The 17,274-nt window shown below is 54.7% G+C and overlaps 2 protein-coding genes across 4 annotated transcripts in view; both read right to left on the bottom strand.

The window, feature by feature from the left end:
* The window catches only part of cep120 (centrosomal protein 120), a 9,400-nt gene extending 2,012 nt beyond the window's left edge, over positions 1 to 7,388 (bottom strand). Inside the window, exons 1-18 of one of the 2 annotated variants that reach the window (XM_078789398.1) lie at positions 7,161 to 7,387; positions 5,224 to 5,380; positions 5,017 to 5,131; positions 4,807 to 4,945; positions 4,371 to 4,543; positions 4,093 to 4,290; positions 3,796 to 4,026; positions 2,863 to 3,049; positions 2,570 to 2,744; positions 2,356 to 2,505; positions 2,113 to 2,295; positions 1,947 to 2,037; positions 1,738 to 1,869; positions 1,220 to 1,309; positions 885 to 977; positions 640 to 801; positions 451 to 573; positions 235 to 333 (exon numbers count right to left, since the gene is read on the bottom strand). In XM_078789398.1, coding sequence (XP_078645524.1) covers positions 235 to 333; positions 451 to 573; positions 640 to 801; positions 885 to 977; positions 1,220 to 1,309; positions 1,738 to 1,869; positions 1,947 to 2,037; positions 2,113 to 2,295; positions 2,356 to 2,505; positions 2,570 to 2,744; positions 2,863 to 3,049; positions 3,796 to 4,026; positions 4,093 to 4,290; positions 4,371 to 4,543; positions 4,807 to 4,945; positions 5,017 to 5,131; positions 5,224 to 5,380; positions 7,161 to 7,209 — 2,547 coding nt within the window. In that variant the 5' untranslated portion in view covers positions 7,210 to 7,387. Of the gene's footprint in view, positions 1 to 234; positions 334 to 450; positions 574 to 639; positions 802 to 884; positions 978 to 1,219; positions 1,310 to 1,737; positions 1,870 to 1,946; positions 2,038 to 2,112; positions 2,296 to 2,355; positions 2,506 to 2,569; positions 2,745 to 2,862; positions 3,050 to 3,795; positions 4,027 to 4,092; positions 4,291 to 4,370; positions 4,544 to 4,806; positions 4,946 to 5,016; positions 5,132 to 5,223; positions 5,381 to 7,160 lie in introns of both variants that reach the window. The other variant, XM_078789399.1, reaches the window with a different exon arrangement.
* A 554-nt stretch (positions 7,389 to 7,942) lies between these two features.
* znf608 (zinc finger protein 608) lies at positions 7,943 to 17,176 on the bottom strand. Of its 2 annotated transcripts, none has more exons than XM_058069514.2 (9): positions 16,498 to 17,176; positions 14,540 to 14,813; positions 14,366 to 14,453; positions 10,733 to 13,061; positions 9,869 to 10,301; positions 9,616 to 9,782; positions 9,364 to 9,511; positions 9,231 to 9,287; positions 7,943 to 8,425 (listed from the first exon to the last, which is right to left on the bottom strand). In XM_058069514.2, the coding sequence occupies exons 1-9, from the start codon at positions 16,834 to 16,836 to the stop codon at positions 8,406 to 8,408; spliced, it is 3,855 nt and encodes a 1,284-aa protein (XP_057925497.2). In that variant the 5' UTR covers positions 16,837 to 17,176; the 3' UTR covers positions 7,943 to 8,405. The 2 variants fall into 2 exon arrangements, with proteins under 2 accessions (XP_057925497.2, XP_057925496.2); XM_058069513.2 differs by having other exon boundaries at positions 16,386 to 16,508.
* Between the last annotated feature and the right edge of the window lie 98 nt (positions 17,177 to 17,274).

Here is a 17,274-nt window from a genome sequence, read left to right on the forward strand (position 1 = left end):
CAGTGTGTAGTACTACAAGTATGGTTACTACAAAGTGTACCAAATAGTGCGGTATGAAGTACACGATCCAAAGTATGTATGTGTGTGTGTATATATATATATATATATATATAGTGTGTACTACCAAGTGTCCAGTAGATGTGGTGGTGTGGTGTGCCGTAGGTACTCCATAGCGCGTGTGTACTAGAGTAGTATACTAGAGTAGTATACTAGAGTAGTATACTAGAGTAGTACCTGTTTGAAGCGTGCCAGTTCTTTGAGGGCGCGGCCCCACTGTTGCTTGTAGTGAAGTTTGGACTTGGTGGTGGACTCCAGCTTCCTCTCCAGCTCCACCTGGGACAGGAGGAGGAGGAGAAGGAGGAGGATAAGAAGGAGAAGGAGGAGAAGATGGTGTCCTGCTGCTGCTGCTGCTCGGGATGGAAGGTGGAGTAGAAAGAAGACGGTGCCGACCTTCTCCAGAGTGAGGATGTTGATCTCCGACTGCAGACGTACTTCAGGTCTGATGTTCTGCTGCTCCTTGAAGACGTGGAACTCTTTCTCCACTTGCTTGCAGCGACCTTCTGCGTCAGACAACTACACACACACACACACAAGTTCATGACTTCTTCTGACGGAGGAGTCTTGGAGGCGTTGGAGTACCTGCTTGAGCAGACGTTCTCGCTCCTCCTCCATCAGATGGACTTTGTCCTTCTCCAGCGCCACGCGGTGCTCGCACTCCATCTGCAACCTCCTGCTCTTCTCCTGGAGCTCCTTCTGGCCCAGGTTGTGCTCGGCCAGAAGGTCACGCTGCAGCCTCTGCGTCTGAAACCCACGGCAGTCGGCGTCAGGAAGCGGAAGCAGTAGAAGAAGAAGAAGAAGAAGAAGAAGAAGGAGAGCAAGGTCACCTTGAGCTGGGCCTCCGTCAGCTGCTTGTCCTTCTTCTCCAGATGGACCAAGGTGGTCTGAAGCTGCTCCTCCAGGCGGCTGCACTCCATCTCCTGCATCAAGGATGGAGATGCTCCTGCTCACCTTCCATGCTAGCGTTAGCGTCTTCTCAAGGAAATATTTCACTACAACGTCTACGACGCACCTGCTTTTATTTACCACTGCATTAGTACTACGTTAGCGATAATGTACTACATTATAGTGGTATAGTGTAGTACATATAGTATATAGTGTAGTACACTATATAGTGATGAGGTAATAATAAGTAGTAGTAGTAGTAGTAGTAGTATCTGACCTTCCTGCTGACCAAAGCTTCCCTCCCACGTTCACGTCTCATCCATTCCTCCGCCAACGCCTTCATGTGAAACAACTCCTTCCTCCTCAGCTGTATGGATGAGGAGGAACATGGATGACAACGTGGATGACAACGTGGATGACAACGTGGACGACAACGTGGATGACAACGTGGATGACAACGTGGACGACAACGTGGATGACAACACGGATGACAACGTGGATGACAACGTGGATGACAACGCGGATGACAACGTGGATGACAACATGGATGACAACGTGGATGACAACGTGGATGACAACGTGGATGACAACGTGGATGACAACGTGGATGACAACGTGGATGACAACGTGGATGACAACGTGGATGACAACGTGGATGACAACGTGGATGACAACGTGGATGACAACGTGGATGACAACGTGGATGACAACGTGGATGACAACGTGGATGACAACGTGGATGACAACGTGGACGACAACATGGACTCCAAATCTGCCAGGAGGCCCCGCGGTCACCTGATCATTGAAGTGGTCCTCCTGCTTCTCCTTCCACAGCTCCAGTTCCAGGGCCTTGTGGTACTCCAGGGTGTCCCGGGGGCCGGGGGCCAGCGTCGGCGGGGCCGCTTGTGGAGGAACCGCAGGTTGGGTCTGATGAGAAGACGACAAGGTCCGTCACATCTGCGGCACGCGTGTACACACACACACACATACACGCACACACGCACCTTGGTGGACTGGGACCCAGGAAGGTCTCGGACGTCGACCAGTCCAAAGTGGTCCAGCACGGCCACATAGTCCACCTCGGCCACCTTCTGGCTGGACGTGTCCCCCAAAGAAAAAAAAAGATCAGATGTTTTGGGTCCACCGCGTGAGTGCCGAGTGACCTCTGACCTCTGAGTATCGAAGACAGGGACCCGGTCCTGGTGGGTCTGGGACCAGCGAGTCTCTCCTGTGTCGGCCGGGCACGCCGTCCTCTCTGCGGCGAGCAGGTGGGACAGCCGGAGCGAGGCCCGTCCCATGAGGTGGTCCCCGCCCCCGGGGTCCCTGTGCCAGAGCTCCAACACCAGCGGGACCCTGCGTGAGCGCAACGTTAGCCCACGGCACCAACGGCGTGGCGGTAGGGGGCGTGGCTACCTGAGGAAGGTGTCCTGGAGCAGCTGCGGCGTGGCGGCAAAGTTGAAGGCGCAGTAGGACTGCGGCAGAGACGCCTCCGTGTTCCCGTGTAGCTCCACCGGGGGGCTCGTCACCACGGGCGACTCGCTGCCGAAAAACGGGTACAAGTACCTGGGCGGGACAGGATGCGGCGTGTGAGGGCGTGCCTTGGCGGACGCTGCGTCGTACGTCTCACCTGAGCGTGGCGTTGATGGGGTGGGAGGGGCTGAGGTTGCGGAGGCTGCACAGGTCCAAGGAGAAGCGGTAGTGGTGCGCCGACGGGGGGATGGTCACTTTTGGGGGCAGGATAAAAACAGCCGAGGCTCCGCCCTCTGCTTCCGGCTGACTGGAGACAGCGGCGGCCATGTTGTCTGTGGACAAAAAACACTCAACCTCTTGCTGTCACTGGTGTGGTTATTCGCCCACTGGCCGCAAGGCATGCTGGGTAAGCCAGCAGTACATGACATATGCTATGTGCCCCGAGCGCACCTGGAGGCGCTGTCCATTCTTGGGCTTCCTGCTGATGCTCCGCCTCCCTGTGTGAGGAAGGATGGGCGGGGGGAGGAGACGGCGACGCATCGGGCGGCTTTCGGACGGGAGTCGAAGTGGCGACTCGCTCCTCGGTGGGAGGAGGAGGGGCGGGGTTTGTCTTACTTGCGTCTTTATTGGCTAAAGGCTAAAGGAAGACAACGTCAATCATTCCGGGATCTTTGATAGAAACCTGGAATAGAACTGGAAGACTAAACGGAAGGAACGACTGACAGGTTAGCAACGTTAGCAACGTTAGCAACATTAGCATGTTCCAGTCTAAGCATTGAAAGGAATAAAGTCATCTCAAATCATCATCATCATCATCATCATCAAGTCAGAATTCCAAGAAGAAAAGTTACTAGAAGGAAGTTGAAAGATTGAATTGGAAAAGTCAGCATATTACAGGAATAAAGTCATGACATTACGGGAATAAAGTCATGACATTACGGGAATAAAGTCATGACATTACGGGAATAAGAGTCAAGACGTTACGGGAATAAAGTCATGACATTACGGGAATAAAAGTCAAGACGTTACGGGAATAAAGTCATGACATTACGGGAATAAAGTCATGACATTACGGGAATAAGAGTCCAGACGTCACGGGAATAAAGTCCAGACGTTACGGGAATAAAGTCCAGACGTTACGGGAATAAAGTCATGACATTACGGGAATAAAGTCATGACATTACAGGAATAAGAGTCAAGACGTCACGGGAATAAAGTCATGACATTATGGGAATAAAGTCCAGAGGTTACGGGAATAAAAGTCCAGAGGTTACGGGAATAAAAGTCCAGAGGTTACGGGAATAAAAGTCCAGAGGTTACGGGAATAAATCCTGATACAGAAATAAAGTCCCGACGTTATGAGAATAAAGAGTGGTCATCAACCTGCGGCGTGGGCGGGACATCCTCCTGTCGAAGAGTGACCGCCACGCTGACGTTGGGCCGCAGGTCGGCGGGCTGAGGCGGCAGGGCGTGTCTGATGAGGGCGGGGGGGTGCAGAGGGAACACGCCCTCCACCGTCGCCGCCCTCCTCGCCAGATCCACGGCGAGAGCGGACAGCGTGGCCAGGGGGACGTCGGCGCTTCCCAGCGAGTGCGCCCCACAGCACAGGTGGATCTGGGGGCACAGCGAGTGAGCTCGGTGGGGGGGGCCCCGGCGGTGAAAGTGCTGGCTCATGCTCACCTGCAGGGAAGGCTGCTGGGACAGGAAGTGGCGCAGGACCCGCTCGCTGCTGCGGATGCGCACGGAGGCGCGCTCCGGCTGGAAGTCGGGAGCGAGGAGGTTCTGGAAAGGCTCGCTGGTGATGTCGTTTCCCAGTAAGGTGTAGAAGAAGAAGAAGCTGGAGCCCTCGGCCGACAGCTTCATGGTGCTGGGGATGAGCTGCACACAGCACACGCGCTCAGGACGGGACAGGTCAAGGGTCGGGGGTCTGGGGTCGCAGTGGGCGGGGCTGTGCTGACCTGTTCCAGCTTGGAGGCGAACGCCACGGTGACGGACAGCACAAACATGTCGGCCGCCACGTCGGCCCCTCCCACCTGGTGGTAGCCCTTCTCCGGTACCAGGAGCGCCTCCAGTTTGTCCGTGGGCTGCTGGGCGGCGAGGGGGTGGTCCCCATGGTGGACTGCCGGGGGCTCTGGGGAGGGGGGGGACCAACATGACTGTCAAGCAAGAAGAAGCTCCAAGGCCCAACCACCCATTTTCTATGCCGTTTATCCTCACAAGGGTCGCGAGGTGGGGCGAGAGGCGGGGTCCACCCTGGACTGGTGGCCAGCCAATCCCAGGGCACATATAGACAAACAACCCCCGCCCCCCCACATTCATACCTATGGACAATTGGAGTGGCTAATGAAGCTAGCATGCAGATAAACGCCAACATGTACCAAGACAACAGCTGACCTTGCCTGGACGGGTCCTTCCTGGTCTTGGGGGACGCCAGCGGGGAGGACCCCCCGGCATTCTCCAGCAGCATGCTGAGGAGCAGCGAGGGCTTGGTCTTGGTGTACCTGCTGCTCAGCAGGGGGTACCAGCGAGGCTCCTGGTGAGGAACAAAGCAGGCGGTGTCGGAAGAAAAGGCCACGGCGTCAACGCCAGGGACGGCGAGCTGACCTGAGGGACTTCGTGCACGGATCTGAGGTCCAGGACGATGTAGCCCACGCTGTCCCTGCTGCCTTTGCCGGAGTCCACGACGAAGCAGTGAAGCTTGATGGGCGTTCTCTGCAGTCTGGACACACAAGTTCTCATCCGTCAGTCAAGCCGGGGTTCCGGCGGTCCCGGGAAAAGGAGGCCAGGGTGAAGACCGCGTCCGCCACACACCTGTGTTGGTGCAGCATCTTGCGGTCCAGCTCCCACGCCAGCTCCGTGCTGAACTGAGGCTGGTCCAGGTGGTCCACCGGGTCCGTGGTCAGCTGCTCGCCATCGAAGCTGGCCTGAACCTCCAGGCTGAGCTGCGAGCGCTTTGGAAAGTCCCGACCTGCAAAACAAGGAACTTTTGTCATGTTGGTTTGTGCCTGACAACACGCAACCACACGTGACCCGGAACCAAGGTGGACCCACTACACACATGCTAAGGGAAATGCTACAAATGTCTAAAAACACTAACTCAAAGCAGCAGAGAAATGCTGCTAGCTCACAGAACAACGTAGAGATTAGCCACGCTAACAGGAAGTGGCTTCCAGGAAGTTAGGTACCAAGTTAGGGTACCAAGACGTTAGCCATTCCACCAGAAAATTAGCCTGGCCACCAGGAAGCTAGTCATGCTACCAGAAAGTTAGCCATGTTACCGGAAAGTTAGGAAGGCTACCAGGATGCTAACCTAGCTACGAGAAAGTTATCCATGCTACCAGGATGCTAACCTAGCTACCAGGAAGTTAGTCAGGCCACCAGAAAGTTTGGAAGGCTACAAGGACGTTAACCTAGCTACCAGAAAGTTAGCCATGCCACCAAAAAGTTAGCCAGGCTACCAGAGAGTTAGCCATGCCATGCTACCAGAGAGTTAGCCATGCCATGCTACCAGAGAGTTAGCCATGCCATGCTACCAGAAAGTTAGGAAGGCTACCAGGACGCTAACCTAGCTACCAGAAAGTTAGCCATGCCACCAAAATGTTAGCCTGGCTACCACAAAGTTAGCCAGGCTACCAGAGAGTTAGCCATGCCATGCTAACAGAAAGTTAAGAAGGCTACCAGGACGCTAACCTAGCTAACAGGGAGTTAGCCAGGCCACCAAAAAGTTAGCCAGATCACCGGAAAGTTAGCCATGCTACCAAAAAGTTAGCCAGGCCACCAGAAAGTTAGCCATGCTACCAAGATGCTAACCTAGCTGCCAGAAAGTTAGCCATGCTACCAGAAAGTTAGGAAGGCTACCAGGATGCTAACCTAGCTACCAGAAAGTTAGCCATGCTACCAGAAAGTTAGGAAGGCTACCAGGATGCTAACCTAGCTACCAGGAAGTTAGCCATGCTACCAGAAAGTTAGGAAGGCTACCAGGATGCTAACCTAGCTACCAGGAAGTTAGCCATGCTACCAGGAAGTTAGCCATGCTACCAGGATGGTCAGACCTAAGGGATATTGACATTTAAAAGCACATCATTTTTCCTACCAAAGATGTCAATCACGTTTACGTTCAAACTAATGTCCTGGTGCCTTGGCTAGCACGGCTAACGTCCTGGTAGCAAGGCTAGCTTCCTGGTAGCACGGCTAACGTCCTGGTAGCAAGGCTAGCTTCCTGGTAGCACGGCTAACGTCCTGGTAGCAAGGCTAGCTTCCTGGTAGCACGGCTAGCTTCCTGGTAGCACGGCTAGCTTCCTGGTAGCACGGCTAGCTTCCTGGTAGCACGGCTAGCTTCCTGGTAGCACGGCTAGCTTCCTGGTAGCACGGCTAACAAATAGTTGGGGGTTACTTTGCAGCATTCCCCGTTGCGTGTGCTTTTGCGTCATGTGTGATTTGCGTGTCTGGAGCGTTTAGACGTTGCTGCGTCTGGCCAGACCGTCGTCATGTAACATGTAACATGTAACATGTGACATGTAACATGTAACAGGCTGAAAACCAATCAGTTTGATTGATTAACCAGATAAATGAATTAGAGTCTTGCTCCAAATTAGTTGCTGAGACTTTAGCCGTGACTGTTTGGGCTAACATTTACTTTAGCTGGAAAGTTAGCTTGTTGTGAGTATTATTAAATAGCACTTTTACACTAAATGCTACAAAAGTCAAGTTAGTGTTTTCTTCATGATTGAGTGACAGCTGAGGCTCACCTTCCAGGATGGACAAAACGATGAAAAGCTGCTCGCTTTTCGGAGACATGTCAACATTTGGGCGAGCGGAAAGTCTTCAGGCTTTAAAGTCGGAACTTTGCTGACGTTAAATGGTCGCCGAAGAGAACCGTCTGAAAAGTTTCCTGTTCTTCGCTCGGGACGCAAAAAGGCGCTTTGTTGTCAAGCTTTGGCGCCACCATTTTGGTTTTAAAAGCGGAAGTCAGACCGGAAGTGCTCGGGCGGAGGTTGACCTCTGCTGGACGGGAGTGGAACTGCAGCCGCACTGCCGCACAATGTAGTGAAATGCACCCACGATCGACCCGGATCAAATATGAATACTGTGTCGAGCTAACTGCAGCTAGCAAGTGGAATGGTTTCTAAATCATGGAGGATGATGAACATTCAGCTGAAACCCAAAGTTCAAGCATGGAGGACTCATCCCAAAAAATAATAAGCTCAAGGCTGAGAGGGAGGAGCTTGACATTCAAATTGCCAACTAGCTAGCTAGGCAGCATCACCAACTAGCTAGGTAGCATCAATAACTAGCTAGGTAGCATCAACAACTAGCTAGGTAGCATCAACAAGTAGCTAGGCAGCATCACCAACTAGCTAGGTAGCATCAATAACTAGCTAGGCAGCATCACCAACTAGCTAGGCAGCATCAATAACTAGCTAGGTAGCATCAACAAGTAAACTAATCTAGGCCAATCTAGGCCAATCTAGGCCAATCTAGGCCAATATAGGAGAATATAGGAGAATATAGGAGAAAAGGCAAATGTATATAAGATCCTTTAATTGTGATTGGCAAACATATGAATTAAGGCATATACAGTATAAAAAGCGAGAGCAGGTTACACGTGATGGTAGAAGACCTCCTAGCGCTACGTGGGACGTGTGGCCGTGTGGAGGTGGAATGATGATGGCGTACGCTCACATAAAGACGATACAATCAACACGCACGTTAGCATTACAAGGTCAGCGTGTGGCTAATAGGGGCGTGGTCTTCACTACATTCAGTCATAACGCGTGCCTTCCAGAAACACCACATGTCTCCTTTGTACACTTCCTCCCGGCAAACGGTCCACTTCCTGTCCTCCGTGTGTCCCTCGCTGGGGGCGCCTGCGTGCAACGTGCACCGCAAGCGGCGCTCGTAAGAAATGTCTGTCGCCGTGATTGATTGATGACCACCGTGGAAGTCCGATTGGTCGTGTCTGGCTCGTGCCGGACCCCGCCCCGTCGTGCGTCCTACTTCTTGACGTCTCTGTCTGCGGGGACGACAGGACGAAGGACACGTTAGAGGACACTCGGGGGAGCCAATGAAACGTCACTTCACTCACTAGCCTCAGTCTGGTTGCAGCCAATGCTTAAGGACTAGATAGGACAGCTCTAGTCCAAGTCCTATCTGGTCTTTCAAGACAAACTGATAAAGCTTTTGAAGAGTTACGCATGCTCAAAGACTAGCTAGGACTAGGACTACAGCTGTCCTATCAGGTCTAGAAAGGACCAATCTTGTCCTTTCAGGTCCAGTATATAGGACAGGTCTAATCGTCCCCGTCCTATCTTGTTGTTCACATTGTCCTGGAAGATATTTAGCCTCTCATCCAAACAGGCTGTGTTTAAAGACTAGATAGGACGACAGCGAGGTAGGACATGAACTTTTGCCTCTCATCATCACTCAAAAGACTAGATAGGACAGCTCCAGTCCTATCTTATCTAAGACGTTTTACGTCTCATCGTCGCACGCTTCACCGGTCCATGCTCCAAGACTAGATAGGACTGATCTACATAGTCCCAGTCTTGTCTAGTCTCTGAACACAAACTGTTGTGAGGCATTTTGACAGTTCCACATGCTCAATGGTCCTATCAAGTCTAGATAGGACCACAGCTGTAGTCCTATCAAGTCTAGCATGAACTAATGAAGCCTGAGAAGTGAAATGTCTTCCGGGACGACCCAACCAGACCAGTTGCATTCACTTGAAAGACCAGATAGGACAGCTCCAGTTGTCGTCCTATCCGGTCGTTGTCTTGGAGACTTCCCAGTGTGTGATGGTGTGAAAGAGTTTTCCGTACCAGCAGAGGAGCGTCCTGACGCCTGCTGCCCGGACACCAGCGACCTGGCGCTCAGACCTTCAACACGCACAGACATGTGAAGGTTACAACATGCGGCACGACGCCCAAGTACGTACAGTACAGCCGTGAGCACCTGGGTAGATGTCGTACTGTCCCGACACCAGGTTGTAGGTGACGCCCAGGTGCGTGTGATGGTGCGTGTGCAGGTGTCGACCCAAGGACATGTGGCCCCTGTCGCGGTCCACCTCGTGGTCCACCTCGGGGGAGCCTTTCTCAGCAGGCTGAATCAGGGAAAGACCGGGATCAGGGAAAGACCAGGATCATGCTAGCCGCCCCAGGCTAACTTGCGAAGATGAGCGACGAAGCTAGCGCCGATGTAACTCACGGCGGGGGACTTCCCGTGGAACTGCTGGCACTGCTTCAGCAGCTCCATGGCGGAAGATGAGGACGAGTCTCCGCCCTGCTTGCCGCTAACCACGCCTCCTCTGCTGGGCGGAGTCACCTCCGACTCCTCCCTGCCCGCCGTCTTCCCGTACAGAGGGTAGTGAAAGCCTGTTCAAGAGGTTCACAGCTTCAGTCCACCACAAAGATAGTCTACGTCTGGCCCACAGTCTGATAGACCTGGACTGGTTTCTTACCTGTGTAATTTTGGACCAGGGTGGGGGACGCCCCCCTGTAGGAGCCCCCGCCGCCCTCGCACATGGCCAGGTAGGGCGGGTACGAGGAGTGCTGGTACTGCACGTAGGGTTGCTGGGGGGTCATGGGAGGAGAGACCGCCACCCGGGCATTCTGGGACTCCCCTGACGGACCCCCCGCCGACTCCTGCAGGCCGTCCAGGCAATCCGAGTCGTTGGGGTCGACGAGCGGCGGATCGTGCGATACTCGAACTCTGTTTTTTTTAGCGTCGTGGCCTCCGCCCCCTCCGGCTGAAGACGGCTTGGGTTCCACGGCGGCCCCCCTTTCTTTGGACCGGTCTGCATCCCCCTCGTCGGCCGCATCCCCAACTGGACTCTGCAGGTCTGAGTATTTGCTGTGAGCCAGGCGCTGAGCCCAGGTGGGGCCGTCTGGAGGCTGGATTGATGGGGACAAGTGTTGGTGCTGGTGACAGTGGTTCCCGCCCTAGGGGGCCGTCCTAACAGCGGTCTTACCAAGATGGCTTCACAATCTACGTACATGCGTTCAGCGGCGAGGGCGCCCACCCCTGCTGATGGACTATGGAGGAAAGACCGGGTCTGACACGGACGCCCTACCAGCGTCCCTGCATGTGTTTGGATGGAGGATGACGGCAGGCGGCCATTGTGGCGTGCGCCGCGTCTCACACGTGATGGCAAGTCAATGCATGATGGGATGGGATGATTTGGTCTACACGGGTCAAACGTTCAATGGCGAGTTAGCGTGTGGGCGTGGCTACAGCTCGGCCAAATCACTGGATTGGACGTGACGTGGCATGTGGGCGGTCATGAAGGCGGCAGCGGCGGTTAGAGGCAAAGGGAAAGACTTACACTGGAGTAGGAAAGGTTTGAGTCCGGCTCAGCGAGACTGTTGGGGTTGAGGTGGGACAGAGATGACGCGGACTTGACGTCATCGCAGTCTTTGGTTGAGACCCCCTTCGCCCCCGGCCCCCTTTCTCCCCGCTCATTGGCCTCCAAGTAAGACAGGATAGCTTTGGGGCAGGACCCCTTAGGGTTTTCTGGACCTTTGCCTCCACTGGACGGGGCCCCGCCCACATATTTGACGTCCTCACCCTCTCGTGCCCCCTGACCCCTCTTCTGGTCACAGCACTTGGAGCCCAGTAAGAGTTTGTGGTCCATGTAGAGTCCCCTGGAGTACTGTCCGTAGTACAGGGACTGGGCCAGGGCGGTCTGGGTCTGGCTCATTGCCAGCTGGAGCTGAGACGGTGTTGACCCGTCACCCTTTTTACCGTCAGCAAAGTCATGGGCGGGGCCTTTGTCCTCGTCCTTGATGTCGTCCTTTCCATCTTTACCTTTGGCATGGTGGGGGGAACCTTTGTGGAAGCCCCCACCGCCGCCCTGCCTGTCCGCCTGGACGAACCCCGGCAGGAAGTAGGGCTCAAAGCTGTGGTAGTAGGGCGACTGAGGCTCCTTCGATGAGGGGCCCGGTCCTGCGGGGGGTGTCTTCCTGGCGTTGCTATGGTTACTGCCGGAGTTCAGCTCAGCAGAAGAAGCGGACTTGGATCTGAGGGCCTCCGAGCGACTTTCCGAGGACGCGCCGTCCTCCCCCACATCAGAGATGTCCGAGTAGGCGGGGCTGTTGGTGTCGCTGTCGGCGGTCGGCGGACAACCGGCGGCGTCCAGCCGCAAGGAACTGCCGATGGATGGACTGGGAGCGTTATCCGTAAAGGTGTAGACCTTGTCGGCCTCAGCACGGATGCTCGCCATCCTGCTCTCTTGGCTCTCGCCAAAGCCGTTCATCACTTCCTGCTTGCTCAGGTGCTCCTTCAGGAGGCTTCCGCAGATCTCCTTTGCGGCCATTTTGGCAGCGCCATCTTCCGTTTTGATGCCCCTGCCTTCGGCGTTAGGCGTCCTGGTGGGCGTGTCCCTGTTGTGTTTGTCCTTCAGTCGTCTCTTCTCCTTCTTCCTGGTTTCCTTGCAGCCCAGCAGCGTGGCTTTGCTGACCAGGCTGGGCTCCACAACCATGCTGAGCTTCGGTTTGATGGCCTTCAAGGACGGGTTCTTACTGCTCAGGCCGACCGGCTGATGGGGGGCGGCCGCATCAGCCGGAAGCGCAGGGTACGCTGCATTGGGGATAGCGATGAGCTTGGGTGGGGCGGGGGCCGGGGCGATTGGCCGGTTGGGGCGGGACTTGGACAGCTTGTCCACCTTCCCGTTGGCTTTTTTGCTCTTGTCACAAAGGATCTTCTTGTCGAGCAGACCTTCAGCTTCCAGCTTGGGCATCTCCATCGCGGAGCTCCGGTCGGGAACCATGCAGTTCTCCAGGACCACCGTCATGTTGGAGATGATGGGCAGGTTGCTGAGGTCGTCCATCAGGCCGTCCTTCAGCAGGGAGCTCCTCCTGGTTTTGGAGCTGGCAGGAGGACTGTGGTCCGTACTGAGGAGCAGCCGTCTGTTCTTGGGGGAGCCCACGGTGGTCACCTTATACAAGGGCGCCGCTTTCTTAGCAGAGCTGTTGCTTGCCTCCGAGTGGTCGTAGGTCACGTGACTGACGGTGTCCTCGCAGTCCGACAGCCTTTCCTCGCTCTCGCCATCCTTGGCGGGGTCCAGGTCCGGTTTCCTCTGCTCCTCCGCCTCCAGGTGGGCGTGCGTCTGGTGGTAGCGCAGCCCGTTGATGTGCTTGTAGCGTTTAGTGCAGTTGGGGTGGGGGCAGTCGATGAGAATGGGCGGGGCCGGCGGCGAGGAGGCGCGACCTCCTCCGGGGTCCATGAAGGAGGGGTCGGACTTGCCTTGCGGCGTGGAGGGTGCGCTGCGGGACTTGGCTCTTATCCTTTTCCCGTTCACGTTCTTGACGTCGTCCGAGGAAACCAGGCTGAGGTCCAGGTCGGCCGGCGGCTTGTTCTTTCGCTTCCCAGACGGGAGGACGGCGGTGCCGTTAGCCGCTTTGACGTCGTCCACGGTGAAGAACGAAGGGGAAGCCCTGCAGTTGCCGATGAGCTTCAAACTGCCGCGGCGGCCCTTGCTGTGGACCGGCGAGGCCGCCATGCCGCCTCCACGGCTACGGTGCTGCGGAAGACCACGGACTTTCACCGCAGGGGTGGCCTCCACGCAGGGCCGCTCCCCCGTTGCTAGCCGCATCCTTTTCCCGCGACCGCGCCCCCCCAGCATCTCTGGATCGCTGGACGGAGACTCGCAGAACCTGGCCAGAACATGAAAAGAAACTTTAGAGAACCCACCTTTTATCAGTGGGCGGATCCTGCAAGGCCATTGGCTGGGAACGCCGACGCTCCATGAGTTTGGAAGCTAATTAGCATCAAAACACTCTGGTATAAAAACTCATTTAAAGCTCATTTCTGCGCCTCTCTTGGTATCCACGCTCTCAGCCGGTTCCCCGTGGATGCAACAAAACCACCTTGGTGAAGAAAAGCTGCTAAGGAATTGAAAACAAAGCCAAAAAGCGGAACACAAAGGAATTCTCGGCGTCACGTCAGCCCAAGTCTTGTTTTCTTTGCATCGACTTTGTGTTTCTCCGCTGAAATCTCCTAATAAATCACAGCGGCCTTTTAATTTATCTCAGCCCCCCCCCCGGTGACGCCGCTCCACGCTGACCACATATGGCTCAGAGCAATTTAGCCCGGAGACGAATCGCCATGGCAACCGCGGCCTGCGTGGAATAAATGAGCGGCCAGGAAATGAACTAAGCAACACTAGAAATAAATATACTACACCTGTATACTATATAGTATTTAGTATAGTATATACCTGATCAAAACTTCAGGTTGAAGAACTAACTCATAGCAAAAACACTAAGGTGGTGCGGTTGATCTGGCCACCATTGTGTCTTTGGCACCAATCACGTCCTCCATTAAAGCAACAGTAACCTTCAACGTTCTTTGATCTCATCCAATCAATATTTACATGAGTGATCCTGGGGGCTATGTTGTCCAGGGCCACAAGCCCCCGGTAGGGCCGCAAGCCCCCGGTAGGGCCGCAAGCCCCCGGTAGGGCCGCAAGCCCCCGGTAGGGCCGCAAGCCCACGCTAGGGCCGCAAGCCCACGCTAGGGCCGCAAGCCCACGCTAGGGCCGCAAGCCCACGCTAGGGCCGCAAGCCCCCGCCAGGGCCGCAAGCCCCCGCTAGGGTCGCCCTGGTCCTCGGTGACGGGCCAAACAGCCATTAAGAGGACCAAACAAATGAGGACCTGCGATGTGGGACACCGGGGCCTCACCCATGAAGGGCTGGGCCTAAAGGAGAAAGCCCGACCCCCGGCCTGGCTCCAGGGCGGATGTCTGGGTGATTGACTGCAATAAATGCAAACCTCTTTCATGGTACCCGTCTTTGCTGTGGCAATAGTTACTTTTACTGGTAACTAGTTACTTTTGTAGTGGAGTAACTCGGTTACTTTTTTTGTAACTAGAACTAGTAACTTTTTTATTGGATTGTTGTTGTTCCTGTTTTCTCCCTTATTTCCCGCCTTGTCTTCCCGACATAAAGCGCGGCGTCACCTGGGAGGAGCCCAGTCATGTTTGGTGCAGTCCAGCAGCGTCCCCACGTACGTCCTCTTCCTCCAAGTCACGTTGACCACCAGCACACCTGACACAGACACGGTCCACCGCATCAGAGATCACATCTCAACATCAAGCCTCCATTTTAATCCGCGTAAGGAATAAGAGTGGTACCTTCCTCCGTCTCGTGCCATACGATGCCCTCCAGGTTGACGCTCGTCCCGGGCTGGCAGGGCCCCGTGAAGTCCGAGTCCCCTTCCGGCCCCGGAGTGCCGCTGCAGTCCTGCGTGTTGGTGCCCACAGACCTGGTCCTCACTACCAGCTGCTTGGCTTGGTGACAGGAGGGCGGAGGGGGTGGGGAAAAGGAGTCGGCAGAGGGCGGCAAGGGTCCGGTGGCCCCCGCCGGGCCCAGAGCAGGGGCGGCTGGTGGAGTAAACATGGGCTCCACCTGCAGATAAGAAGAGGAAAGTATTGGGTCGCCTCCGAGTGTCTCCATTCTTGACCTCAAAGGTCACCTGAGTGATTCCTCCACACCAAACTCACCCAAGCGGGTTTTTACAAAGATGATCATTTCTTTACTGAATGTGCTTAATGCTGGAAGCTCTAGAAAGTTCTCCATGCGGGTCATTGTGTGTAGCTGCTCTATAGGAGACCACCACTCAAAGGGGGGCAACATGAGCACAATTGGTCCCCTTTAACCCTAAAACAATAAAACTATCCAGTACCCTTGCAAGGGTGCAGACCTGGTCCTGGTATTCCGCAACCGGAGCGAGTTCGTATTCATCCCCCTCACGTCTTTCAATGGTCTCTTTGTCCTTCCATCTTCCCTCCTTGTGTCCTCACGTTCCCTGACGTTCCCTCCTCGCCCCCTCCCTCCCTTCCTCCCTCCCATCAGCATCCTCCTCACACACATCTTCCTCTTTATGGTCCACGTGTGTCTTTGAGAACAGCCGCCATCTTTGGTTCCCCTTCCCTTCTCCCAGCTCAGCCTGTAGAGACCTTCTATGTTAGCATTTCATAACAGGAAGTGATGACAACAATGTTACCATCAGTCAGAGGTACCTTTTTAAATTGCCCCTCGGGGATAAATAAAGTGTTTTTGAACTTGAAGTACCTTGGTGACATCACTTCCTGTCTCAGGTCATTGCCATTGGTCAGAGACCTTCTATGTTAGCATCCTCACTGTTAGCATTTCTAACAGGAAGTGATGGCCATCAGTCAGAGGTACCTTTGTAACATCACTTCCTGTCTCAGAGAAGGTTGTTTGCATTGGTTAGAGACCTTCTATGTTAGCATTTTATAACAGGAAGTGATGACATTACCATCAGCCAGAGGTACCTGAGTGACATCACTTCCTGTCTCAGGTCGTTAGCATTGGTCAGAGACCTTCTATGTTAGCATCCTCACTGTTAGCATTTATAACAGGAAGTGATGGCCATCAGTCAGAGGTACCTTGGTGACATCACTTCCTGTCTCAGAGAAGGTCGTTTGCGTTTGCATTTTATAACAGGAAGTGATGACAACAATGTTACCATTAGCCAGAGGTACCTTGGTGACATCACTTCCTGTCTCAGGTCGTTGCCATTGGTCAGAGACCTTCTATGTTAGCATCCTCACTGTTAGCACTGTGTAGCAATAATTCCACATCACTCCAACACACACAAAGCAACTTCCTGTTATGCGTGTTTGACACGTGTCTGCCAAAGCACGTGACATGGGTACTATTATGACTTCCATGACACCCTATTGTTCTATCTCTGATGGCGTGTAAACATTCTAGCTGTTAGCAACCAGGATGCTTGGCGTTCGCACGCGCACGTCCTCCGCTGTCACTTCCATTTCCCGCCAGACGTCATCCCTCCATCTTTGCTCCCCCCACCCCCCCCCCCCCCGCCGCCCGAGTCTATACCACCTCCACTTGTCTCCTAGCCTCCCTCGTGCCTCCTTGTGCTCGCGAAGGCCAGGTGACGTCACGTGTCACGCTCCAGACAACGCACAAATCGTGCACGTGCATACGCACCTGAATAGAAGCGAGCGATGATGATGATGATGATGATGATGGTGGTGGTGGTGGTGACGGCCTGCAGTGATGGCGGCTGCGGAGACAATAAGGACAACAAGGAGATGCTCACCTTCTCCGAGGAGTCGTCATGCGGCCTCCTCAGCACCACGGCGCCCCCTCCCCCTCCTCCTCCAGCTACGGCTCCTCCTCCGCTCCTCACGCCGCAATCCAGCGCGCTTTTCCCGCAAGGCTTGTCACGGCGGGCCTCCTTGGCGGGAGGATGCTCGGCCAGGGTGGAAGAAGCGAGGGAGACGGAGGAGGAGGAAGAGGAGGAGGAGGGAGGAGGAAGAGGAGGAGAGCTGTCACCGGGCTTCTCCTTCCTCCTCCAGCCGCGGAGGACATGTTTCTCCTTCCGGTCCTCCTCGATGCTGCTGCTGTTGATGATGATGATGTTGGAGGCTGAAATCATCTCAGACTCGCCGCCGCCCCCCCGCCGCCAGCTTCCTGGGTCACAGCAGTGATGGCGGGATGAGGGGGGGGGGGTAGGAGGTGGAGGGGGCTCCCTGGGAATCAGTCAGTCAGTCAGTCAGTCAGTCAATCAATCAATCAATCAGTCAACCTGGTGTTGGTTGCTATTCATATTCGTCTTCAAACGATCAACTCTACATTCCCATTTGGATGCTTTCTATGAAAGAGGTGTATCACGTGACAGGCTGGCCGGCCACGCGGGGGCGCTGTAGTGCCAACTACTATCAGTGCTTTACTGTCGGTGGCCGCTGGGGGGCGCCGGGCGGTTTATTTGGCTTTTATTATTATTATTTTATAGTCTGACATATACATAGTACTGTATATATACATGTTATTTCATTTACTATATATTCTTTTATATAATATAGAATAGAATAGA

Source organism: Doryrhamphus excisus, linkage group LG3, assembly GCF_037039965.1.
Source record: "Doryrhamphus excisus strain RoL-2023G ecotype Guam linkage group LG3, RoL_Dexc_Guam_v1.1, whole genome shotgun sequence".
NCBI lineage: Eukaryota > Metazoa > Chordata > Actinopteri > Syngnathiformes > Syngnathidae > Doryrhamphus > Doryrhamphus excisus.